At 34.2% G+C, this 23,543-nt stretch overlaps 1 protein-coding gene across 1 annotated transcript in view; it reads right to left on the bottom strand.

Moving 5' to 3' along the window:
* SEMA3A (semaphorin 3A) overlaps nt 1-23,543 on the bottom strand; it is a 313,391-nt gene that overhangs the window by 184,605 nt on the left and 105,243 nt on the right. Inside the window, exon 2 of the mRNA XM_028525425.2 lies at nt 21,659-21,852. Within this exon, the coding sequence (XP_028381226.1) occupies nt 21,659-21,770 (112 nt within the window). The 5' untranslated portion in view covers nt 21,771-21,852. The remainder of the gene's footprint in view (nt 1-21,658; nt 21,853-23,543) is intronic.

The following is a 23,543-nucleotide window of genomic DNA, read 5'->3' as shown; positions in this document are numbered from 1 at the left end:
GGAACACAGGCAACTTTAGTAAGTAATCAGCACTCTGTGTTATTTGGGACCTTGGTTCTATGATTAAAAACTGGAATTTTCTTGAGAACAAATTCCAGTCCCTTCTTTTGGAGTCATCTGAATGGCTTAAGGGCAGTTTATGATACATAGATAAATGGTTTCGATTATTCAAGTGATAGCTTACAAATGTTTAGACTGGAAACCTATAGCAGTACTTTCACCCTTTTCTCTCTCTTACGTTCATTGTTCTGAATAAAAAGTCTGATAATCATTCCATCAGGTGAATGAATATACCATTAAAAGCTTAACATGCAAATCCTAAATATCTGGAAGTAGGCAAAGGAGCAAACTCTACATGAACTTGCCTGCCCCACAAAAGAATGCTCTGAAGTTTTATAGCAGTTTTTATTTATGGCCACAATGATTCACCAACACTAACAAGCACTAAATTTTCACAGCACTCCTATCACTTTATTTGGCATGGGAAATGGTAAATCTGTGACAGCATAAATATGCAATTCTGAATTAAAACTCTCAATATTTTTTCTAAGAAAAATTATTTCTGTTTAGTTGCTCCCTTTTTAACATACAATATCTTATTTCCTTGAATTTATAAATTAATTTAGATGCAGTTCTTTTACATAGATACAAATCTTGGTACAGAATGCACATTAAGAGTTTATTTTGTGGTATGTTGTAAATTGTTGAAGCAATTTAAATAAAGGTCCCAATTAGTGGGAATAATAAGAACATTGAAAAAAGGCAGCCAAGTCAAAAAATTATTATCCAGACTGAAATAAAGATCTGAGGGGTGTAAATATGTTTTCTATTGGAATTTCTACCACAAATGGCTCTCTTTTCCTGTATTTAATGCAAAACATACCATGAGCTTGATGTATACCTATCAAAAAGAAAAAAAAATCCATTATCTTCTAAGATATATGAGCTTATTTATTTATGAAAGATGGCACGGAAACCACTTGGGTGCCAGATTAATGTCCATAAGAGTCTAGAATGGTGGCTTAAGAATGAGCACCTCTCCCCAAAGGTAGAAGTAGAAAAATTAGTATTTGTAAACAGAGTTAACAGCTGTTCTTCCTATGCTTAACATCTAAGACTTAAGAGCAGTGTTTAAGAATGTTTAAGTATTTCTTTAAGCATTTAACAGGACTTTCAGGTCTGACAGGGAGCAATTCTTAGTATTCCCTATTCACTCACATTTCCTAGCCACTCTGACAACATTGGGTTTGTGAACTGAAAGCGATGACTTTGATTTACTTCAGTAAGCAATTTAGATAATTCAGCCTGGAGTCGTCTTTCCTAGTAGCATGTACTACATTTAGAGTATTCAACATTTAATTTCAGTAGTGAAGATAGCTGATTCTGGAAATCGGAAAAAGTGGCACCAACTTAGCCTTCTTTTAGTCTTGCAAAATAATGTGTAGCCTTAAGCCATAAAATTGGACTACTCAGTGGTGCTATCAAGTTTCCTGAAAATATTTCTGGAATAGTCTTCCATTATTAGGAGTACTCAGGGAAAAAGTTAAAAATTACACTTCAAAAATTTAAGAGGATATGAAACATGTTCATTCACATACAGCTTCTTCTCCTGTATGAGTCATTTAAGTGAAAATAGTTAAAACATAGAACTAGAATCCAGTGGAATGCCTTTAGAACCTTGATATTGGGAGAGAGAAAGGGCATACGGCACATAGCCTTTACTGGATGTAGCTGCTACCCTGCATAAGCATATTTAATCCATCATATACCATAGGCATATTATAATAAACAACCTACACATAGACTTGTGTTTGGTTTCCATGATAGGCCATGTATTTTACCCTTCTTGAATGTCTATGATATCGTATCATCTCAGTCTTTTAGCTACAGCATCTATCATTGTCATGTAAGGTAAAACTCTCTTGCTGTTCTTTTCCTGAGCTAAAAGGAACTAGATATTCTTAGGCACAATTTTAGTAATAAGTGAAATGTTATGAGATTGTTAGAAAATGTAATCACTTGGAAATAACTTAGTTTTTAAGCATTTTATGCATGATATTCTATTATGTTCTCTTTTTATAGTGTACATTCAGAAAATAGCCCATTTAGTTATTGTTATTTAGTAATTCAATACTTTCTACAAAAGTTTAAATAACTTTATAAGCTAGACTTATTTCCTGTCTCAATAAATGAGTTGTAAAATAGTGTTAACCAATGTATTTTTAAGAAAAGATTTCTCTTTCTCAATCACATACTCTCTTTGATTCTATGCTTCCGATTTAATTTACTCCTATCTCTTTAATATCTTGATAAATTTCTGGATAAATCATTATATAAAATGACCTTGATAGCTATAGCTACAGGAATATCTAGTTATCTTGCTCTTTCAACTCTCTCTGGTTTCATATATATCTTGGTCCAGTCACATCTTATCAATCTTTTCAGGAAACAGGGAGAATAATAGAAAGTCAAGTATAGCCACACAGACTGAAGTGATTTCTTCAGCCCAATAGTTAATACAATAGAGGGACAATACAAGCAAACAAAGTATCTTTTCCTCCCAAAATGTAGCTTGTGTATTTACATAATTGCTCACACCGTTATCTCAACTCTTGACTTATGTTCCTTGTTCCCTTCCTTCAATCCTCAGCTCTCATCTCACGCCTTTGTGAAGAACGACCCTTTTGCTTTTCCATTCTACTGATTACCCATCCTTCACTTTTATTACTTGACCTGATTACTTCACATTGGGACCTGTTCTTACATACTCTATTAATGTTTAATATTTACTGGGCACTCACTATATCAACTACACTGTTAAGTGTTCCATGTGTACACCTATCATACATTTTAAAAGGCACCTTCCAAGATAGTAATCTACACAACTATTCAAAAGGGTAGAGCTTTTATAATCTAATTTTACAAATGAGTTTTAGTGAGGCATATTTTCTAAGGTCACACAGATAATAAGTGTCAGATTTGAGCTTGGAACTTTTTGATTACTAAAACTATGTTCTTAACTACCATGGTCTATTTATTTCAACCAGATTGTAATTGTGGGTATACCATGCACCTAAAATGTGCTCAAACACATGAATTAGTAATAATGACAATGGCTATTTTATGAGTTATTTAATCATTTTTTATTGGAAACTGAAGGGTGAAAGATGGAACAATCAATTGTTGGTTGCCTTGTTTGTGGCATACATTGTATGTTCAGAGAAGTCAACTAGCCATGGTTATTCAGTTAGTACCTGAACTTACATGGCTTTCTTAAACATGTCTAGGCAAACTAGAATGCTAAACATATCAAGACATTCCCTTGACACTTTGCCCCTTGTCTGTTATTTATTTACTCCCATTACCTAAAGTACTCTCCATTCTTCCTCTTTCTCCCCCAAAATGCTCTCTTTGCCCACCTTCAGTGCTTCTTGCATAAGGACTTTCTTGATTCCTTGACTCTCTGTGTTATCTTAATTTGCTCAGTTCTCACAGTTTTTTGTTTGGATATATAGCTCTTTGCATGTTTGTCCTGTAATATGAGTTTTGACATACTTGAATACCTTCTCCACTAAATGTGAGTTCCTTGGGGGCATGCTATCTTTATCATATATAACCTATAATTTATAGTATATTCCATGGTACACTTTATTAGTAGTTATTAGGAGAATGATAGAAGATTATGAAGAATCACTGATGATTGAAATACTCAGATTGTCAGAATCAGCTTCCATTGCCTGTCTGCCACTCTTTTTCTTTTAAGATTAAATTAATGTTGCTGTATCTTAGTTAAGCTGTATAAATTGATGCCTCATGTCTCCAGGCTGTGCTTCCATAAGAAACGTCTTCCTCATTCTTTCTTGCAAAATTTCTTCATTCTCATAGGTCCGATCTAATTTTTCCTTCCTCGTAAAACATTTTTCTCATGTTCAATAGCATGCAATTGTACAATTAACAAATCATTGTCACTTCTAAAATTCATAGCATTTGTTTTATATCTGAATGATGGACCAAACTGCCTTATCATTGGGTAGTATTCTTTCTCTAACACTATGTGGTAACTGATATTGTTGAGAAAAGGGATTAATCATACATACTTTTCTACTTGTAGTAATCATTATAATGACTGATGTATAGTCATACTTAGTAAATTCTGTCCATTTGAAATACATGCAAAAGTTTTAAAAGAACTTTCTGAATGAGAAAGAATATTTAAATAAGCAAGAGCACAATAATCTGGGAAATATACACCAATAATCAAGAGTTGCAGTAGAGCCATAGACCAAACTGCAAGAACAACACACACACACACACACACACACACTTGAGTTGAAGGATATGTCTCCCTTCTACACTTTTCATTCCAGCATGCTTAGTCAGTGCTTCTCTGCTTCACTGCTCCATTCACCGTCATTCTCTCTCTCCTCACAGTCCTCTACCATTGCTGTATGAAATAAACTCCAAATGGCAACTGATATTTGTCTAATAGACCGTGGAATTAATTATATTTCTGAAAAGTTGCATATTAAAAAAAACAGCCCCATGATATACTGAACTCTGAATAGCCTGGGTTGACACTAGAGAGTAAGATCCTCCTGCACAGGGACTGTCTCAGTTCTCTCTGCTAGTTTCTCAGCAGCCCTGGCCCAGAACATGCCCAGAATGAAGGATGGCATGCTGAGTCAAGGTTTGGAGACTCTTTCTTTCTTTAAATATTGGTGATTTTTATTTAAATACTTAGTATAATGATTCACTTCTTGTCTTCCTTAAGTAAATATATTCCTTGAGTGGAGTTTTGTTTGTTTTATTATGGGCAAATTGGGAGTACAAAAGATCTAATTTCAGCCTAACAAAGCATGACCTTGTGCTTTTTTAATTGAATCCTGAAACACCAATTCAAAAGAACCTATGCATCCCAATGTTCATAGCAGCATAATTTACAATAGCCAAGTGCTGGAAACAGCCTAAGTGCCCATCAGTAAATGAGTGGATAAAAAAATCTGTGTCATATTTACACAGTGGAATACTACACAGCAGAAAGAAAGAAGGAGCTCCTAGCTTTTGCAACAGCATGATGGAACTGGAGAACATTATGCTAAGAGAAATAAGTCCATGAATAACAAATACCATATAATCTCACCTGTAGATGGAACCTAATCAACAAAACAAACAAGCAAACAAAATAGAACCAGAAACATGGAAATAAAGAACAAACTGACATGACCAGAGAGGAAGGAGGAGGAAGGTAATGGGGGAAAGAAGGGGAAGGGTCAAGTCAAGGACCCTTGTCTTGTGTATAAAGGACACACAGACAAGGTCAAAGTGGGGGGGTGGAGAATGAATGTGGGAGGTGGGGTGGGCAGGGCAGGGTACAGTAATGGGGGAAAATGGGGACACTAATGAACAACAATAAAAATATATTTTTTAAAGAAAATTAATTTCTGGGTTTAAAATTAAGATGATGCTTTAATACTCATTTTTTATTTATTTTATTTTCCCTTTATTTCCCTCTTCTATGTGTATGTTCACATGGGTGTGTGCATAAATGTATGTATGTGAGTCTAGTAACACTTCTCTGAATTCATGTTATTTTAATATCCGGCTTTACATATAGCAGATGGAAGAAATATTTTAAAGACATAGCACCATCATATTGAGACTAAAAGTTTCACTGTTTTGAATTTAAAGAAAGGAAAACATTTATTTTTATTATATCTATTTCCTTTTCAAGGAAATTTGATTGATTCAGGTTTATATGTTTAAAATTTATGGAATGTTATGAAGCATATGTATATATATATACACATATATAAATAGAAAGTATATTACAGTAAAAAACAAATTGATTCATGCTAATAAAAAAGGAGGGGTACATTTATGTAATAAAGGATAACTGTAGTTATTCTAAAATGCAAACCTTAGGTACAAACTTCCAGTTATAAAAGAAATACATCATGGGGATATAATGTACAGCATGGCAACTAGTAATACCAAATTCACATTGCAAAGTTTATGAGAATAAAACTGAAAAGTCCTTGTAAGGAAAAAGTATTTATCTATGCATGTTGACAGATGTTAATTGAACTTACTATGGTTATCATTGCACAATATATACAAATATAGAATCATATGTTGTACACCTGAAACCAGTATAATGTTGTATGTCAATTATACCTCAATAAAAATATAAAAACTAAAATGCAGCCCTTAGCAAAAGTGCTTTTTCAAAGCTAGACTGATGTAACAATGTCTAACTACAAATACTAACACTTTAACAATTACTTAAGATATAAAATATTTGCCTTTGAGAATTTATTGTGCTTCACTAAAAGAAGTTTTAAAAACCCTAGCAGTTTTTAAGAATTCATCACTGATTATTTTTACATTTAAGTTACTATTAAAAGGCACATTTCTCTTTGTGATGTGGTTATAATTTATAACCACAGACATTCTAAGTTTTTAAGCTAAAACTATACCTCACCTTCACATATCATTTACATACAATGATTACTTCCACATGTCTGGCATAAGGTAAAATAGTTTGTGAGCATTTTAATATGGCTAAAGCCACAATAAAATAAAATTCATCTTTGTCTAGAGTACCTCAGAAATTTATTCATGCTGGTACATAAAGTGTTTTCCAAAGGAACTCTGCCTTCCAGAAAAACCCTTTAAAAGCTGACGGTGGTTAATGTCACCTCCTTTCTATAATGATGTCTAGATTTCCCAGTCTGGCTTCCAAGTGTCTTCTGTTAGACAAAAACCCCTTTAAGTTACTCTCAACATGTTCTTCATTCTATTTACTAGCTTCAGACTGCAAGTTTATTTTCTTGAGTGACTGCATATCCTCTTTCCTGCAAATGGGCTATTTGTGATCACAGGTGGTTCATAGAATTGGTCAGAACGACTCAGACTTTATATCTACAAAGTTTCATTTAGACATGGGGACATATTAAATAGGAATATTGTGTTAATTCCTATGTGGATTCAATACTCTTTAAGTTGTCATGAAGGGTGCTGTGTCTTCATGAACCAAGTCATAACAAAATAATATTCAAGGCAACCATTACACCATTTGAGAGGATATGATGTAACTAAAGGAGCAAATAAAACTAGTCATTTCCTGGTTACTTTTACTGAATATTGAATGACTGACTTTGGTTCATGTTGAAAACATGAATTAAAACTTACACTATGTGGGATGCAGGCAAGCCTTTCCTAATAAAACAGGTGCTTCCTTGCTCAGCCTGGCTCCATAAGTATTCACAGCAGAAGACCCAAATATCAGGTCTTCTTCATTGCCCACCATGATCTTTATGTACACACTTATACAAACTCCACAGAAATTATACTTAAAACTGTGTCAATGAATAGGTCATCATCAAAGCATTTAAGTTCACTGGAAGGCCTAATGTGAGACTCAGCAATTTGTCATCAATTGTTGACTGGCAACGTTAGCTTTCCACAAAACCTTTTCATATGCTCACTCACTAGCTGATACTGACAAAATTCATTTTTTTAAACGTTCACACTATTACAGGTCTTGAAAGAAGCACACTACAAATACAATTGTATTTTCTTTGTATTACTCATATAATATGTAAGTAATAACTAGAGAACACATGCATCTAGACTCACTCCAAATGAGCAAAACACAGAAATCTAGAATCTATGCAATTATTAATTGGCCTCAAGTAATTAGTAGTTAATGAACATCTTACATGAAGTAAGCACTGATTAGGCACATTAAATACCTATAGTCATTAGCCTGATAACAGCTACTATAAGATAGCTATTCTCCTATATTAGATAAGAGCAACCCGAGGCTAATAAAGCTAATAATATGCTCAAATTCTTACACCTAGAAAGTTCCAGAGGCATTTCAATGCTTTCATCACCATGTTAAGATTCTTTTATCCTCATGAAATTTTTGATCCAGCCACCAAATTAGAAAAAATCATTGATTTTCAATAGGCCAACAAGCAAGTACTTTACCACTGTAAATATAGCATGACTTAATATTCAATAACACTAAATATTATAATGTATGTTATCAATGTATTTATTTTTAGTTAAATATATGCTATCATTTTACTCATTCTAAGAGTGTGAAATGTTATTCTTTAGAAATATGAAAAGACAATAAATCTGGCTGTTAGACGGGGTGCACCAGAGACATTTAGCCATTACCTCTATCTATAAAGAAAATAAGTTGTTTGAAAAAGATGGTGTAATATGTACAGTTGGGAGTCCATCTGGGAGAGTGTGGTCCTTAGTGTGTTATGTGTGGTACAGCTTAATACTGTAGACTGAGAGCTCTACTAAAGAAGCAAATTGCTGGAGCATCACTAATTTCACTTCCTTATATGACATCTGCTTAAAATAGACTAAACATATTCTTTTGAAATTAGTGTGCTGATGTTTATACAGTTGTAGACAGCAATCCTGTCATATAGTAGACAGTTTTCTCTAATTTGAGAGTTAAAGAGCAAAGCCAATCAGATAAGTATTAATCTCATTCCTGATGAAACAACATTGAATAAAACAGACACTGATTTTGCCTTGCTCAGTGATTTTATGCATGGAAGAAAAAAACTTGCTTTTTTTAGTCACTTGGTCTCGCATTGTTGTTATGCTAGAAATCTTTCTCAAGAAGCTGTCTCCATTAGGAGGTTGAATGATAGACAGAGGATGTCTGCTCTGTTAGTGTGCAAAGGGGACCTTAATTTTGTTCTGAATAGGCACCTTGGGAAGCAAAAGAGGGCTGAGACTCTATTGAACAAAAGGAGCAAGAGAGTCCATGGCCGCAGGCCAGAGTGTGAGAGTGGGGTGTTGGGGGTAGCTGCTCTGTTTGAGCAGGGCTTCCAACTGTGTCTGGTTAGAATGACGTGCAAAGAAGTAAATCTTTGCATACCAGCCCAGGGGGGGAAAGAGTCCATCATAAGAATGATGAAACCACATAATAGGGTCAGCTGAAAACAAAACAAACAAAAAAAAGTCATCCTTGATATCTTATTCTGTTCAAATAGAGTCATCATGATAGAGTAAAACTGGTGGGCTAGTCCTCAGAAGTTCTAAATGCACACTCTGTCATAGATCTAAGAACATAAGAAGGAAGTAGTGTGTAACAAAAAATATCTTTAGGTGGAGAACTGTATCCTCACACTTAATTGTTAGGTTTTAAAAGTTATAGGAAAGCATAGATAACTGTAGTTTTTCTTAAAGATGACTTACATTTTTCTGGACATGTGAAAATACATTGCTCTAAGTGAAAGAAGCATATGCTACGTGCCCACATATGAAGTCTTTGTACCCCAGGAGAACAGGTCCTTATGTGAGGCCCAATCTGAGCTGTAGTCGCTTGTTTCAAATCTTGTTCATCATCTCAGGTGATGACTCAGTAACTCAGAACTGAAGGCCAACACCCAGATTTCTGGATTCCTAAAGCATTGCTTTGCACATACCACTGATTTATGAATTTTAAAAAAATTTATCATATATTCAAGTTTAAAGTTTGAATGCTGTAAATGCTGTTTCAAAATTCTCTACCATTTGTCCATATATAAACTGTAGCCATAAAGGATTTTTATTCTCATCAACTATTTCTCTACTCTGTTTTACAAATATTTCAATTAATCTGAGGTATGTGTGTTCTTACTTCTCTGCATTAAACCTCTCACCTGGAATAATATTTGCCATCTCTTCACTTATTCCTTCAACCACTCTGTGCAACAAGTATTTAATGAGACCTTATCATGTACAAGACTTTGTACTTAACTGAGGATATAAGATGAATAAAGAACAGGTGTGATCTCAAAAACTGACAAACTATGTCTCCTCTCCTTCCAATGGTTAAGTCTCTTCAGGACAGTTGCCATATTATGTTTTATACCTGTGAGCCTCTTCAAAAGCCTTGCAAAGGAAATACTCAAGTCAATGTTTATTGGAGAGAACAGCATCAGTAAGCAACTGAGTAGGTGGGAGGCTATGCACACAGGAAGGAGAAAGTTCACAGGTGTGATATGGAGAATGGCTGACTGTGTTGGAGAGTTGGCGGTGCTGCAAGGTGAAGAAAGTTTCACTTTCCCATTACTATCACCTGTTGTGACACATTCTTAGTTGCAAAAAGTTAGAAACCACTGTTCTTGAATTCTTTAGATCCTTCCTATGCACAAACACTTACCAAACCTACTTTTTCTATGCACTCAGTGTATTTCATCCCCAGCCTTTCTTTCTCATTTCTATTGCCACAATCCTTCATTAATATCCTTATATATGAATAACTACAGGACCTCCAAACAGTTCTCTTTGTGCCTTAGACTTCTCTAGAACAACCATTCTTATAGGTTGAACTAAGGAGTCTGGACTTCAACCAGTAAGAATTAAAATTAGGAAAAGGCATAATTTGATTTAAAGCTCAGAAAGAACTGTGGACAGTAATGAGGGAAAGAAGAAAGAATGATTATGGGTGGCTGTTGCCACAGTAGGGCAAGTAAGGACAAAGGCTTGCCTTAACCTGGAATAGAGGGTAAAACAGATTGGGGGAATAGACTCATGAGGCAGAATCCACAGTACATCTATCTAGTTAGATACAGGTAGGCCAGTGAGGGAAGAAGTAAAGATGTTGCTGACCTGGACAGGTGGAATAAAATGACATTCTTTGGCACTCTACTTAAGGAGGAGAGACAAGTTTATAGACAGGACGGTGAGTTCAAGAGTTTTCTGTGAGAAATCCAAGTGTAGATATTTTGCAGCCTATGACGTGTGGAAGAGATATGTGCAAAAGTCCCCAGCTGGCTTAGCAACTGGTCCCCAGACCTTGTAGCATCTGGGAGAGTAATTTTGCATGTAGGGGCATAGGCAAATGGAGAAGAGCCCCCTGGGTAACACTAGCACAGAATTTCCAGTTCTGTGAGCCTTCTGCTACTCTTCCCTTCCCAGTCATTTGGGCAACATTTCTACATCTCAAAGGTCAAGGAAACCAATTTCTCCTTTAATCAACATATTTTATAGATGTAAAGCTGAGGCATTGGACTAATTGAGAGAACCACACTCTCTGTATCAGGCACGATGTCTACTTTAGATCATTAGGTGTATTTGTGTATAAAAGGAATATTGAGTGACATTTTCAAGTGGCAAGATTATCTCATTTTAAAAGTTGTCCTTTTATTTGCTCTTTGGTAGATTGATCTGCTAAAAATAAAAATTACTGACCTCTTCCCAAGAAAGACATAAAGGCTTTTGATTTTTGAGGCCTAGAAACTTTGTGCATGCCCCAAGGGAAGAATAAATGGGATTTGGTTTTCAAAAGGAGAGCCTTAAATTATATTTATTTAGGTAGGACAAGAAGAATGAGTTCAAGGAAAGGGGGCAGGGTGAGAGTAAGGAGTGGAAGGGAGGGTGATTGGTTGAGTTAAATTTAAAAATGTGTGTGTATATAGATGTGTGTGTGCATGTGCATATATATATATATATACATATATATGCATATATATATTTCAAATTTGGAAAGATGGGCGGCTATTTTGTATTGGGAGATTTGTATCTAGCTCATAGGCAGCACCCTGGAGGTGGAAGGACTGGAGAGTAGAAACACTGAGTGCATTTCTGTAGAGGCAATGACACTATGCACATGGCTTGGAGCCAAGATGCTAAGAAGGCTCCATAGAAGGGTTGCTGAAATGAGCCTCTTGGCAACTTCCTCAAGTCCAGTGCCTAAGAGAGAGAAGAGAAATCAGCTAGACAGCAGGATTGCAGAGCAGAAGATGTTCAGGGAATGTCAACTATTAAAGGACAGAAGATCACAGACAAGCCTAGACCTGACATGAAGCAAAGAGAGAGAACCTTTCCTTAAGACATTTTGACTCATCCTGTGCTCTGGTGATTGGCATTACGTTTTCGTAATTCCCAATTAAATGTAATATAATTTAGAAAAATAGTGACTGAATAACTTTTCTTATATTTGTTACACACATATGCACTAAATATAAACACAGTGATTTGTGTAGTTCTTCATCTAGCATATACAATTCTGAAGGTACAAGGGATTACATTAATATGACCAAATTCTAGAAGTGACTTTTTGAAGTTTGTATTGAAAGATTCCACAAATTTACAAGTTTGTCTAATATATTACAAAGTGTTCCAAGATTTAAGTAGCCTGTTTGCTCTGAAACTAATTTATTTTTAAGTGAGCCAAAGAAACGTCCTGAGTGATAACAAAGTGCTAAGTGAATTAAAATCTATGCAATATATAACTTTTCATTTAAAGAAAGACATGTGGTATACAATAAGAACACATAGTTTAGGAGACATTTTAATATCTATTTTCATCAGGTAGGTGACATAGGTATCTATATTAAAATAAATATTATTTATGAAATCATTATTGTTTTCTTCACAACTTGTTCATAGGTCAAATGAACAATAACAAAGTAAAGAAATGTGGGAATTAGCTAGGAAAACAAGAAGAAAAGCCAATACACTTTATGATCTCAAAGAACTATAGTCACAGTGTTTTTCAACACTGGATAATCAAATTCAGCTTTCTTTTCCTTTTTTCCATTTGTTAGAAAGAAGCTTGGCCAATGTATTTTATAGACAAATCTCAAAGAAGAAACAGACAAGTCCAAATGACCACTGTAGAAATGTCCTTACGAGCATGTACCACTTGTCCCTCCTGATCTCATTTTTAGTCAAACCTATCCAAGTGCATATTAACTTCATAATGTTCCCAGTCTGATATGTTGCAGCTTTAATTTGCCCTTGTTAAAGACAGACTTGTTTCCATGTTGTGTTTGAATGCAGAAAATAATTATATGGCTATATTGCTATGTAAACTATATAAAATATATTGTTTTCCTAAAAAGGAAAAAGAACATATCACAAAGAAATAGTTTTTTGATAGTGATAATTATCACTCTTCTCTACTTCTGCCCTCTTACATTCCTCTTGTCTTTGAAGGTTCACCTTCCTTATGCCCTATGTTCAAAAGCCCTCTGAAGTCTTTAGGTAGATGTGTTACTGCTGTCCTCAGACATCCAACTATATTGCCTTTATTATCCAACAACCTACTTGTTTGTGAAGAGATCCACAGCATGCCTTATGTAGGTTTATGTGTTCATACATGCGTGTCTTACACATAGAATGCAAGTAAAAAGTACTTGTAATTATAATAATTGAATGTGTAAATAATTGAAATTTGCATAGCTAGTGAAAACCTAGATTCATTTAAACTAATTTTTATAAAATGATCACAGCATACTTTATGCCCTTGAAACTTCAATTTTAAAGATGAAAAAATTGAGAATTCTAATAGATAATAATGATTCATAACTACTTGGACAGTTTAAATTCTTTTCTTTATCCTCACCTGAGAACATTTTTTTTCATTGCTTCTAGAGAGAGAGGAAAGGGAAGAGAAAGAAAAAGAGAAAGATCTATGTGAAAGAGAAACATTGATCGGTTGTCTCCGATAAGCCCTCACCCTAAGTGCATGCCCTGACTGGGACTGAAACCACAGACTTTTAGTTTACTGGATGATACTCCATCCAACTGAGCCACACAGACCAGGGCTGGGCAGTTTGAATTTGACCTCAGGTATAAACCACTTTGTTTTGGCTTTTCCCAAATATATTCCTTAAGGGTTGAGAGTAGGCTTTTTTAAAAAAACACCCCTTAATAGCTATGACTTGTGCATCACAGTACTCTTGCCTACTGTTCTTTCCTGTTGACACTTCCACTTTGTCACAAGACTAACATATATTTTATAAGAATCTAACATTAAACACTGTAAATTAATTCATATTCTATATCAATTATAGACTTACAAATGCACTAAAGAAATTAACCTATTGTGTGCCCCCATCCTCTTAATTATATGAAACCAGGATCTTAAATAAAGAACTCAAAATATATTTTGAATACTCACACTTCAGCAATGATCTCTGCAGCCATTTTCTATTACATCTATTCTCCTGGGCAAGTGGGGGCTTGGAAGCAAGGGCTGAAGAGAAAAGTGGGTGGTGTTCCTGGGTCACAGAGCACAAAGCCAGGGGAAAAAGAGGCTGACTTGAAAATGAAAAGCGAGGGGGTAATGAGCAACTGCTGTTATCAATAAGCAGAATCAAGGATAAGAAGCAAGGAAGGTTCTGCAATACTAAACCTTAGCAAGCTGTCAGAGAGCAAAGCCAGGATTGTCCCAAAAGTGTGGACAAGGAAATCTAGGCAATTTAAAATTCAAACGACTGTGCTCTCAACTTTGGTAAGATTTATTTGTTTTACACAAAGATTCAGATACAATGAGACTGATGATGAGAAATTTTATCTTTAGCCCTATTTGGTTTATAATAGTCTTGCTTACTTTCTTTTCTGGTTGTATATACTGAGACACAATGATAAGGAAAATCAGGGTATTCCTCTGAAAGGGGGGAGCAATTCCTCAACCTGGTTCCCAGAGTCTTCCAAGAGGTATGCGATATTACATATTCTCCACTCTTACTTGTAGGCAAACAAAGGTGACCCAGATATTTTCTGATTAAATCCCAGAATAGGCTTGATTCAGAGGAGACATTGTGCAGATACCACCACTCTCAGATGTTCTGTGTGCTCCAAAATGCCTCTCTGATATCTCCCTACCCCAGCATCTACTGCTGAGTTTACTTCCTCTACAATTTACTTATAATGAATTGTGTATTATAAATATGCATTCCTTTTATACTCACTCATAATCAGGTATATATTGTATTTAAAAAACAAAGTGTGTCACATAAAGTACAAATTCACTCAACAATGAGGGACTTTGTCTAGCCATTTGAAATATAATGATGACAGATAATGCAGATTGGCCTTGAGAACCTCACAATCTGGTACAAAAAAGATAATCCACATAAGTAGTTTTACAGACTAAAGAAGTCATTTGATGTATTCAATAGAACTAAGCTTCAGTTAGTTGGCGGATGCAGACTCAAGTGGGTGATGTTGTATTTTTTTTCTCAAGGCATGTTTGTGATTGCAGCAGCAAATTAAGTTACTGTAAAGTTTGGACAAGGTTGTTTCCCATGCCAGTCTCTCCAAGCAAAGGAAACCTGGAAATGCAGGTCTAATGACTCATTCAAGAGCTGACAAGACTCCCTAAATTTGTGGTCCCTTTAAGTTTTACCCAAAGCTTGTAGAAAATAGTAAGACCTATTAATTTTTCATATATATCAACAGTATTCTGCTTTTGCTTATCTTTATTCCCTAATTCAAGTATAAATTGTATATTTTCTTATCCTGGGTTTGATGAAGTCCAGCTTTGTTACTGTTTAGAAATAGTGTACGAATTCCTTACTTTACTGATGTTTATGTCTTGGTAATAAAAAAACCCTAGTGACTTGGGACATTTGTGTCAGATAGAATTTATTGATTCTTCCATGTGTTTAATTATAAAAATAATTTAAAACAACCTACAGACCAAAAGGTGTTATTCTTTTAAAAATATATCAAATGTAATTTTCTAAACATTATTTTGCCTTCTCAACTAGCTACTCTCCAATTATAAATGATGGCAATCGCATGCCACAGCCATGCTGTCTGATTCCTGTTAACCACACTGAATGACTGTGGCTTGAGAAAAAAGTTATATATATTAATGTATATGAAATATTAATGTATATTTCATACACATGAAACTGTCTTTTAGCATTGATTGTTTAGTGACTACTATTCCACCCATTATTTTGTTTTCCATTTTATAGATCTATCTCACATGTGAAGTCTAAGTAAAAACACTTTATTTTTTACTTATAACCATTTACTTTTTTAGGGTCAAACTGCACTAATAAAGATATGCAAAGAGCATATCAAAAGCTTTAGCAAATTTTACTTTAACTAATATTACTTTAACTTCTGTTTTGGTCATGTTACACCTCCTGACTTATACCAGTTCTTCCAAGTTTGGCTCCAAATATTACCCTGTGTATTTATCCTAGCTGCCTGCCCATTTCCAAACCAATGTCACAAATTGCTAGTGCCACCTATTAGTGGAAGTGTAGTACTGCAAATCAAATGATAATGCCTTTAAATAGCACCTAAGAAGTCATGATGGGTAAAATCCATCCCAAGACTCACACTTGCTCTAATTTATGTTTACAGCTGTTGGTCTTTTAAAAATAAGTTTTCACTACAAGCACTAAACTTAGGTACTATCATGAGTTTTGGAGCTTTTACCTACAAATTTACATTAATAAATCATTTATCATAAATTTTTTTCCATAATGTTTTGATAAGCATGATGTTTTAATTAACTAATATGTAACTTTCCATGATATATCATGACTTTGTCAGTGATTGTTGTTAGATAATGGTCAGTCAAAAATTTGTTTTGGTACTGGTTCCTCTGGAAGATTTTAGAGAACTTCAAGTATAAATGCTATTTAAAATAGCCCTGACTTTAGAATTCTCCCTAAGATGCAAAGGTGTGATGTTCTGAGCTGTGGAACTGTGATATGCAGACGTGTCACTGAAGTTTAAATGAGAAAAATTAGGATAAGAATCTTGCCATATAATTCTGTATAACTTACTTAAAGTTCATGATAACTTAATGTCAGTTAGAGTGCACATCTGAAATACAATTATATATTCATACTAAGCATAGACAGATTATGCTCTGCCACCAACAGTTTAATTTTAATTTTGTTACTAGGAACAGATGCAATTACATTAATTAATTATAATTAAACATTTTCCTGAAAGATCCTTTAATTGCATTAATTCTTAAATATGGAATTTAAATATAATTGACCAAAACACCACAAGATATTTGTTACATGTATTGTCTGATTTATGTGTGATAATTAAAAACAACAAAACAGAGAGAAATTAGTTATCACAAATCTATACATCCATTTAGTTGTATACACCCTGGTGTTTTACATCACTGATAGGAGTGGAATTTTAGAAATAATTTATATGAAGAGAAATAACAATATAAAAAGTTAGAATTGAAAAGAGTGATCTCTTCCATTTTTTTCAAATTTACTAAAGCCAGTAATGACTGAATATCATCATCAAAAGTTGGTGGGTTAGAGACTTACACAGAATGGTTTTGTGGTCTCTGCTATTTTCCTACTTGCTAAAGTCTACACTGCATAAATTAATATTTCAAAGACCGGTCTGGTTGGCAGCTTTAAACAGAGAAGCCACAAACTGGAGACTTTCACCAGCCCTCATTTGATCTGACCAGCATTGAATCACCAGATGTGTGATTATTTCCTTTCCTTTTCTTTTTTAAAATTATTTTGACAGGATATAAAGGGTGGGGCAAAAGTATGCTTACTGTTGTTCATAAGGAAAATAATATAATAATTAATGAATAATAATATAAAAATAAATTGTTTCATGTACTCAGAACTGTAAACCTACTTTTGCCCCACCCTGTACTTGGAGAAAAAAATGAATAAAAATTCTAGTTCTCAGTGTACTTAAATAGAAGACTTCAGAATCAAAATATGATTTTTTAAGTTAATAAACTTTGAGAAGGAAAGGTCATGTTATATAAGAATCAGCAAGTGAAAGAACTGATGCCAAATATGAAGTGACATTTGGATAAAAGGTATTGCAAAGACCTGAAATTTCTTTGCTCTTGCGGTATAGTATGCATGCATATACTACACACACATATACTATACTATATGAACTATATACTATGCATACATCATAGTATAAAACATATACCATATATACATTATATACATATATGTACTATATATGTATATACATATACTATGTATATTCCCCTACAATTTCATTTTAACTCTGAGGAGAATTTCAGTATAAGGCAAATTTTATTCTACACCATTATGTAAATACTTGAGATACCCATGAAAACTTTCTATGGGACTCGAAAGAAGATGTGTATGTGTGTGTATATTATATATATATATATATATATATATATATATATAATATATAAAGAATACCATTTTAAATCAATAAAAGTTTTATTTGTAATACATTTATTACAATTCATAACCTATATATTGCTAGGATTACTTTACTCAGCTATAAAATATTAATATAATGTTTTGTTAGCTATATATTTATATATTCATATATTCTTATATATTAGTTTTGTGTGAATATGTGTTTATGCTTTGGTTGAAGTAAAATATATCTCTGAAAAGTCAACAAGTGTAATAAATAATAAAGTAAATACTTATTCATACTAATAAAGTTTTAGAGTGATCTTAATATATTGAGCAATGACAAATCAAAAAGCTTCTGCAAATTTTACATCATAATTTTTAATGATTAATGATTTTGATTATGATTAATGATGATTAATGATTAAAATTTTTAATTTTAATGATTTTAATATTATCTTCTAGTATCAGAAAACATCTACGACAATTTTGATTTAACCAATAATCTTATCCTTAAAAAAATAAACTATCTGACTTTTGGAAAAGTAGCTTTAGAGTATGAAAAGAAAGCCTTTATGTCTGCCATTTTTAAGTGCTGTTTGCTAGGTCCTCCCTATGAAGGTAAAGTTAGTGCATTGATTTAACCTTTGGATCCACACGGTCACCATTCAGACTTGCATGTGTCTTTGATTTCTCCTAAAACTGAAGCACACGATGTCCTGGAAAAGCTCATTACACTGAGTGATGGAACATTTGTCATTTGTTTAAAACCCCAAACCTAATTTATTTCCTTGTGATTTCCATAGCCTTTTTTTCTGAAGTCTTCATAGTACCACACATTCCAAAGGGCAGATTACACGATATTCTAGGATTTCATGAGAAAAGTGAAATTTGGCTAGTTTTATAGGGAAAATAAACTGTTGTGCACCATTTTGTAAAAGAAGCATTTTAACATTTAGCTATATTACATATATTTAAGGAAAGCAGAAGTATCTCTGAGTGAATGTTTCTTGAGGATAATTTGTACGTGACTGCTGAGATTTACAGAGTTCTCACATTTGCTACCCCCACAAGGGTTCTAAATCAGACTGGTTCAGAGGAAAAGCCAGAATACCCCATTTTTCTAATATTATCACTTCTCCAGATGGTCCTCAAACATCTATTCAATTCCTTTTTCCTAGAAAGTAAAGAGGTACCTATTAGATATCTATGTACATCCACTACAAAAGCTGCTTTCTTGTTCTTTTTCTTTTTCATTTAACACATCAAATCTCTTTTATCTCTTACCAGAAAGTAAGCACAGTGATTGCCTAAAACTTTGTCTTGGCAACCTGAGCAATGAGAGAGTTAATGGTGGATCTTTGAAAACAGTGACCATGGGAAATTAGGGTTGGCAGGGATTTAACTCTTCATGAATCATGCTGGAATATTTTTAAGGGCAATGCAGTGGAGGTTTTAACTGTGTTTGACATCTAATTAAGGAGGGAAAAGCAGCAGCTAAAAAAGTGTCTATTTTAGTTTAGAAACAAAGTATTGATAATTGCCAACCAGGCCTTTGCTTTGGCAAAACAAGGGTATGTGGAGAGACAAAAAGGTAATGACAGCCCAATGAAATACCAGGAAAAATTGCTTGGGCCATTCCTTTTAGTTTTCTTGCTGTTGCTCATTCCACAGTTTATTTTACCAAATTGCCAAGCTCTAGGTATATCAGCAGCACTGTCATATAGCTGTAGGGCAGTTTTTGATTTAAAGGAAAGCAAAAATTATTATAATGGATGCCATTGCTAAAATGAGCTCATAAAGATAGTGTCAAATATATACACCTTGTCAATATATACAGCTCACTTCACCAGACAAGTTTAAAGCATGTGAACATAACAAAGGACCATTCTAATTAAATGTTATCTTTTTAATATGTAGAAAGAATTGGTGCCTCCTCTGTAAAGAAGAACAATACACTAATAGGGAAATAAAATTCTTGCAAAATAAATAAGGGTAATTCCCAATTCTTATTTATTTTACAATTTATTTAGCACTTTAGACAAGCAGCTGCAATTGTAATAGATTTCATGTTTCAAACTTACTTTAAAAGTATAGCCACTCATATTTTCAAGAAGTAAAGTTGCATGCAAAACTTACTTATAAGGAATATAAACTTGCATAAAGTGGACCATAAGCCTAAGAATCTGATGACATCCTCTCAAAGAGAGAAAATAGCAAAAACTGATGAAAACACAAATGCCTTATCTGTGTTTCCTATACTATAAGTAATTTAAAGACAGTTACCAAACAGAGATATAATAGAGATTTAATTAAACATTTAATAGAGTCTACATAGTTTTTTATATTTCAGATAAGCACAATTGCAATGCTGTTTGCTCATGTTTAAAATTCATTCCCATTTTAATAATCAAGAAAATATTCTGCCAAAAATAAATATATTTTCCAACTCAGTGTATTTTATCTAACAAGTATTAAATCCAAATAATCACATTTAATAGGTGTTTTAATTTCCTAATCCAAAGTGTGAAAATTACATCCTATCTGAGGTCCTCATTCACACTAGAGTATTCAGAGAGATTATTTCCATTGTGTGAAAATTAAAGAAGCTGTTTTCTGGCAGAAGAGCAATGTACAGTATGCAGTACCTCTACAGGATAGTTTTAATATGTTCATTTTATGTTAGAGGCTAAAAATGGAATATAATTGTAGCTTCTCATTGCCCCACCCCCTATTCTAGAAATCTGAGAATCATAAGAAAGCAACACCTTAGAGAGTAAAACTACTTGAGTTAAAATAGTGTAATCTTAAATTCCACTTTACTAATACCTCAGTTGTATAAATATTTTCTTCAACTAAAAGTCATATCTATTATTTTGGAATCCAGATTAGCATTATTTTATATATCTATCTGTAAAAATGTATCTAAACAAATATAGGGTTTCTTTAAAACCCTCATTAAAAAACAAGTGTACACATTAAACTATAACCAATCAAGTACTAGCAATAATGTAATCAATCTTTCTTTTCTTTTTTTAAATGTATACTTTTTTTACAAAAGAAGTTCACACAACTAGTTCTATAACTAGGAAGTAATGCGTCTTCATTTCTCATTGAAGTACATATGGAATTAAAATAATATTATATTTCAAAGGCTTTTACTTTACACCAATTAACCAAATACACAGTCTTTTTTGTACATTCATAACATACTGTAAAAAAAATCTAGTCTGTTCTATCCAGTTTATATTCTCTTGGCAAACCATGATCTACTGCTTATGTTAGGCATCTGATTGTCAGATTTGAGCAAACTGAATATTCATGAAGATGATTAACCATTTAGTGTCTAAAACTAAGAAAATGCAATTTATCATAATTATTATAGGTGAGGCATGCACATTCTACAAAGAGACCATTTTGCAATAGTAGTTTTAAAAATATTTTAAAAGTGGGATCAGAAAAAATGAACAGAGCACATGATCACATATACAGATCAGCATTTACCAGGCATTCAGCTCCTCTCTGCAAATGTGATTAAGTGTTCTTTGTTTGCATTTAAATTGTCATATCAAACAGAAGACATCTTTTATTAAAAAGTGCTGAAATAATCTCAGAAAGACACATACAGTGATATAGGTTCCCTAGGTTAAACCAAAGGTTTTATGGTTTGGGTTGGGAGGGAGTTCAAGGGATGAAAAGGAGGGTGGGGGGATCACAAAGCTAATCCAATAAAATAAAAAAGAATAAAGATTTACCTTTGTAGGATAATTTCAGCCTTGGCACGTTGTTCTTCCCATTTTGATAGTTTGCTCTTGCTGTAAGTAATACTCCCCAGAAAAGACAGACAATCTTAGTGAAGCAGCCCATGCTGCAGACGCTGTAGGTCCCTATGGTGCTTCAGGCTTCCCTTCTGTCTTGTGCGGCCAGAGAAGTTCAAACAATCTGCAAACTGGAGGTAACAGGTGATTTAGGTCAGTTTCATTCATAAATGCAGACAATCAAGACTTCACCGCAACACTAACACCTCTTCTTCTGTAACAGTCACTGAAGCACAGAAACTTCAAAACCTAAAAAAAAAAAAAAAAAAAAAAAAAATGCGAGGCAGGCACCGGATAATGAGGCACAACTGTTGTGTGGAAAGAAAAAAAAAATTAACAAGGGCTGCTGCAGTAGTGCTTAAGAAGCAGTTCCTTTTATCTAGGCTCCTCTGATAGCCGGTGGGGACTCTAATCCTGCTCCCTGCTTCATTCGGCTCCGGGGAAGCAGAATGAAAGGGAAACAGAGAAAGAGAGAGAGAGAGAGAGAGGAACCGTGAGCAGCGCGTACTTTTCCTGTACACATGTAGGGAGAGATGACACAAGATCCCACAGACAGGTTTTCCCAACACTCACTAGACTGGCTGACAATGGGAGAACAGGCAAGCTCAACCCACTCCCCTTCCCTCCTGTCACAAAACACATGCAGAAAACATCTCGTAGAGATTAGAGCTGGGAGCAGAACCCTCCAGCGTGCCTGTGAAAGGCATGTAGCTATAAATTTACTTCCCAAGGCTAGCGTTGTTTTATAGCCATTTTAGGTGCAATTTTGATTTAAAAAATCTGAATTCAGCTACCTACATAATTTATAACTCATGCTTATTATATAATTCTGCTGAACTTGTGTATTATCTGTGTGTATGTATGTGTATGTATGTATAGATATATACATATACATATGTATCTGTGTGTATCTGCATATCCTTTCATCAATATAACTTTAACCACTGAAGGTTTTAAAAGCTTGTTAGAGATCGTTCCCTCCTCCCTACAAGCCCGCTTGGCTCAAGCACCCCCTTCCCCGCCCCACTGCAATTTCAGCAAAGAAATTCTTAGTAAAGCCCATTTCAACAATCAGTTCAAGACAAATATAGGTCCACTGAGGATTATAAATTACAACAGGGTATTCTCAAAAGGATACTCAGAATTTAAAAACATCTATGGTTTTCCAGCTTCTGGAATGCTCTGGTTAACATTTTTAATGCATCACATCCAATTAATTAAAGCCACTTTCAGAGTTTTGGTTTAAAGGGCAGAGGAAGATGACAAAGTTCACAAAAGTCCCTGCTGAGTGTCCATGCTGAGGACCAACATGAAGAGAATATCTCCGTGTCTTCCTGAGCTAAGAAGGGTTACTAACTTTTCTGCGGATGCATGTGCGTAATCGGGCAGTCATACAACAACGTTAGTTCTTCCCTAAATGAGAATGGGAATATATATATTGTCTAGGGTGTTTACATTTCCTCTTCTACTTTTCTTTTGTTTTTCCCCACAGCTGATACTCTTATAGGATTTTGGTGGGTGAGAGATCTAAGTTAACAGGACAGAACTTTTCCTTTTTTACTGTTTGCTCCCCAAATCTTTCTGCCCTGTCTTCTCCCCAGCCTCCACCCCCATACACCATAGGCACTGGACACATAGAAGAGAGAACTCTACTTCAATAAACAAAAATTTCTTCTCTGAAGGCAGAGGGTGAGCCTCACAATTGAAAACATAAACACTCACTGAAAGTGGGTTAGTAGTCTTGTGAAAAAACTATCTGAGCATTGTCACTGAAGTTTCCATTCCCCAGTGTCTGCAGACCAATAGAGAAAGAGCATCCCCT

The sequence above is a fragment of the Phyllostomus discolor genome, chromosome 10, assembly GCF_004126475.2.
Source record: "Phyllostomus discolor isolate MPI-MPIP mPhyDis1 chromosome 10, mPhyDis1.pri.v3, whole genome shotgun sequence".
NCBI classification, from domain to species: domain Eukaryota; kingdom Metazoa; phylum Chordata; class Mammalia; order Chiroptera; family Phyllostomidae; genus Phyllostomus; species Phyllostomus discolor.
The sequence above is the reverse complement of the archived record's forward strand: the minus strand, read 5'-3'. Positions and strand labels throughout refer to the sequence as shown.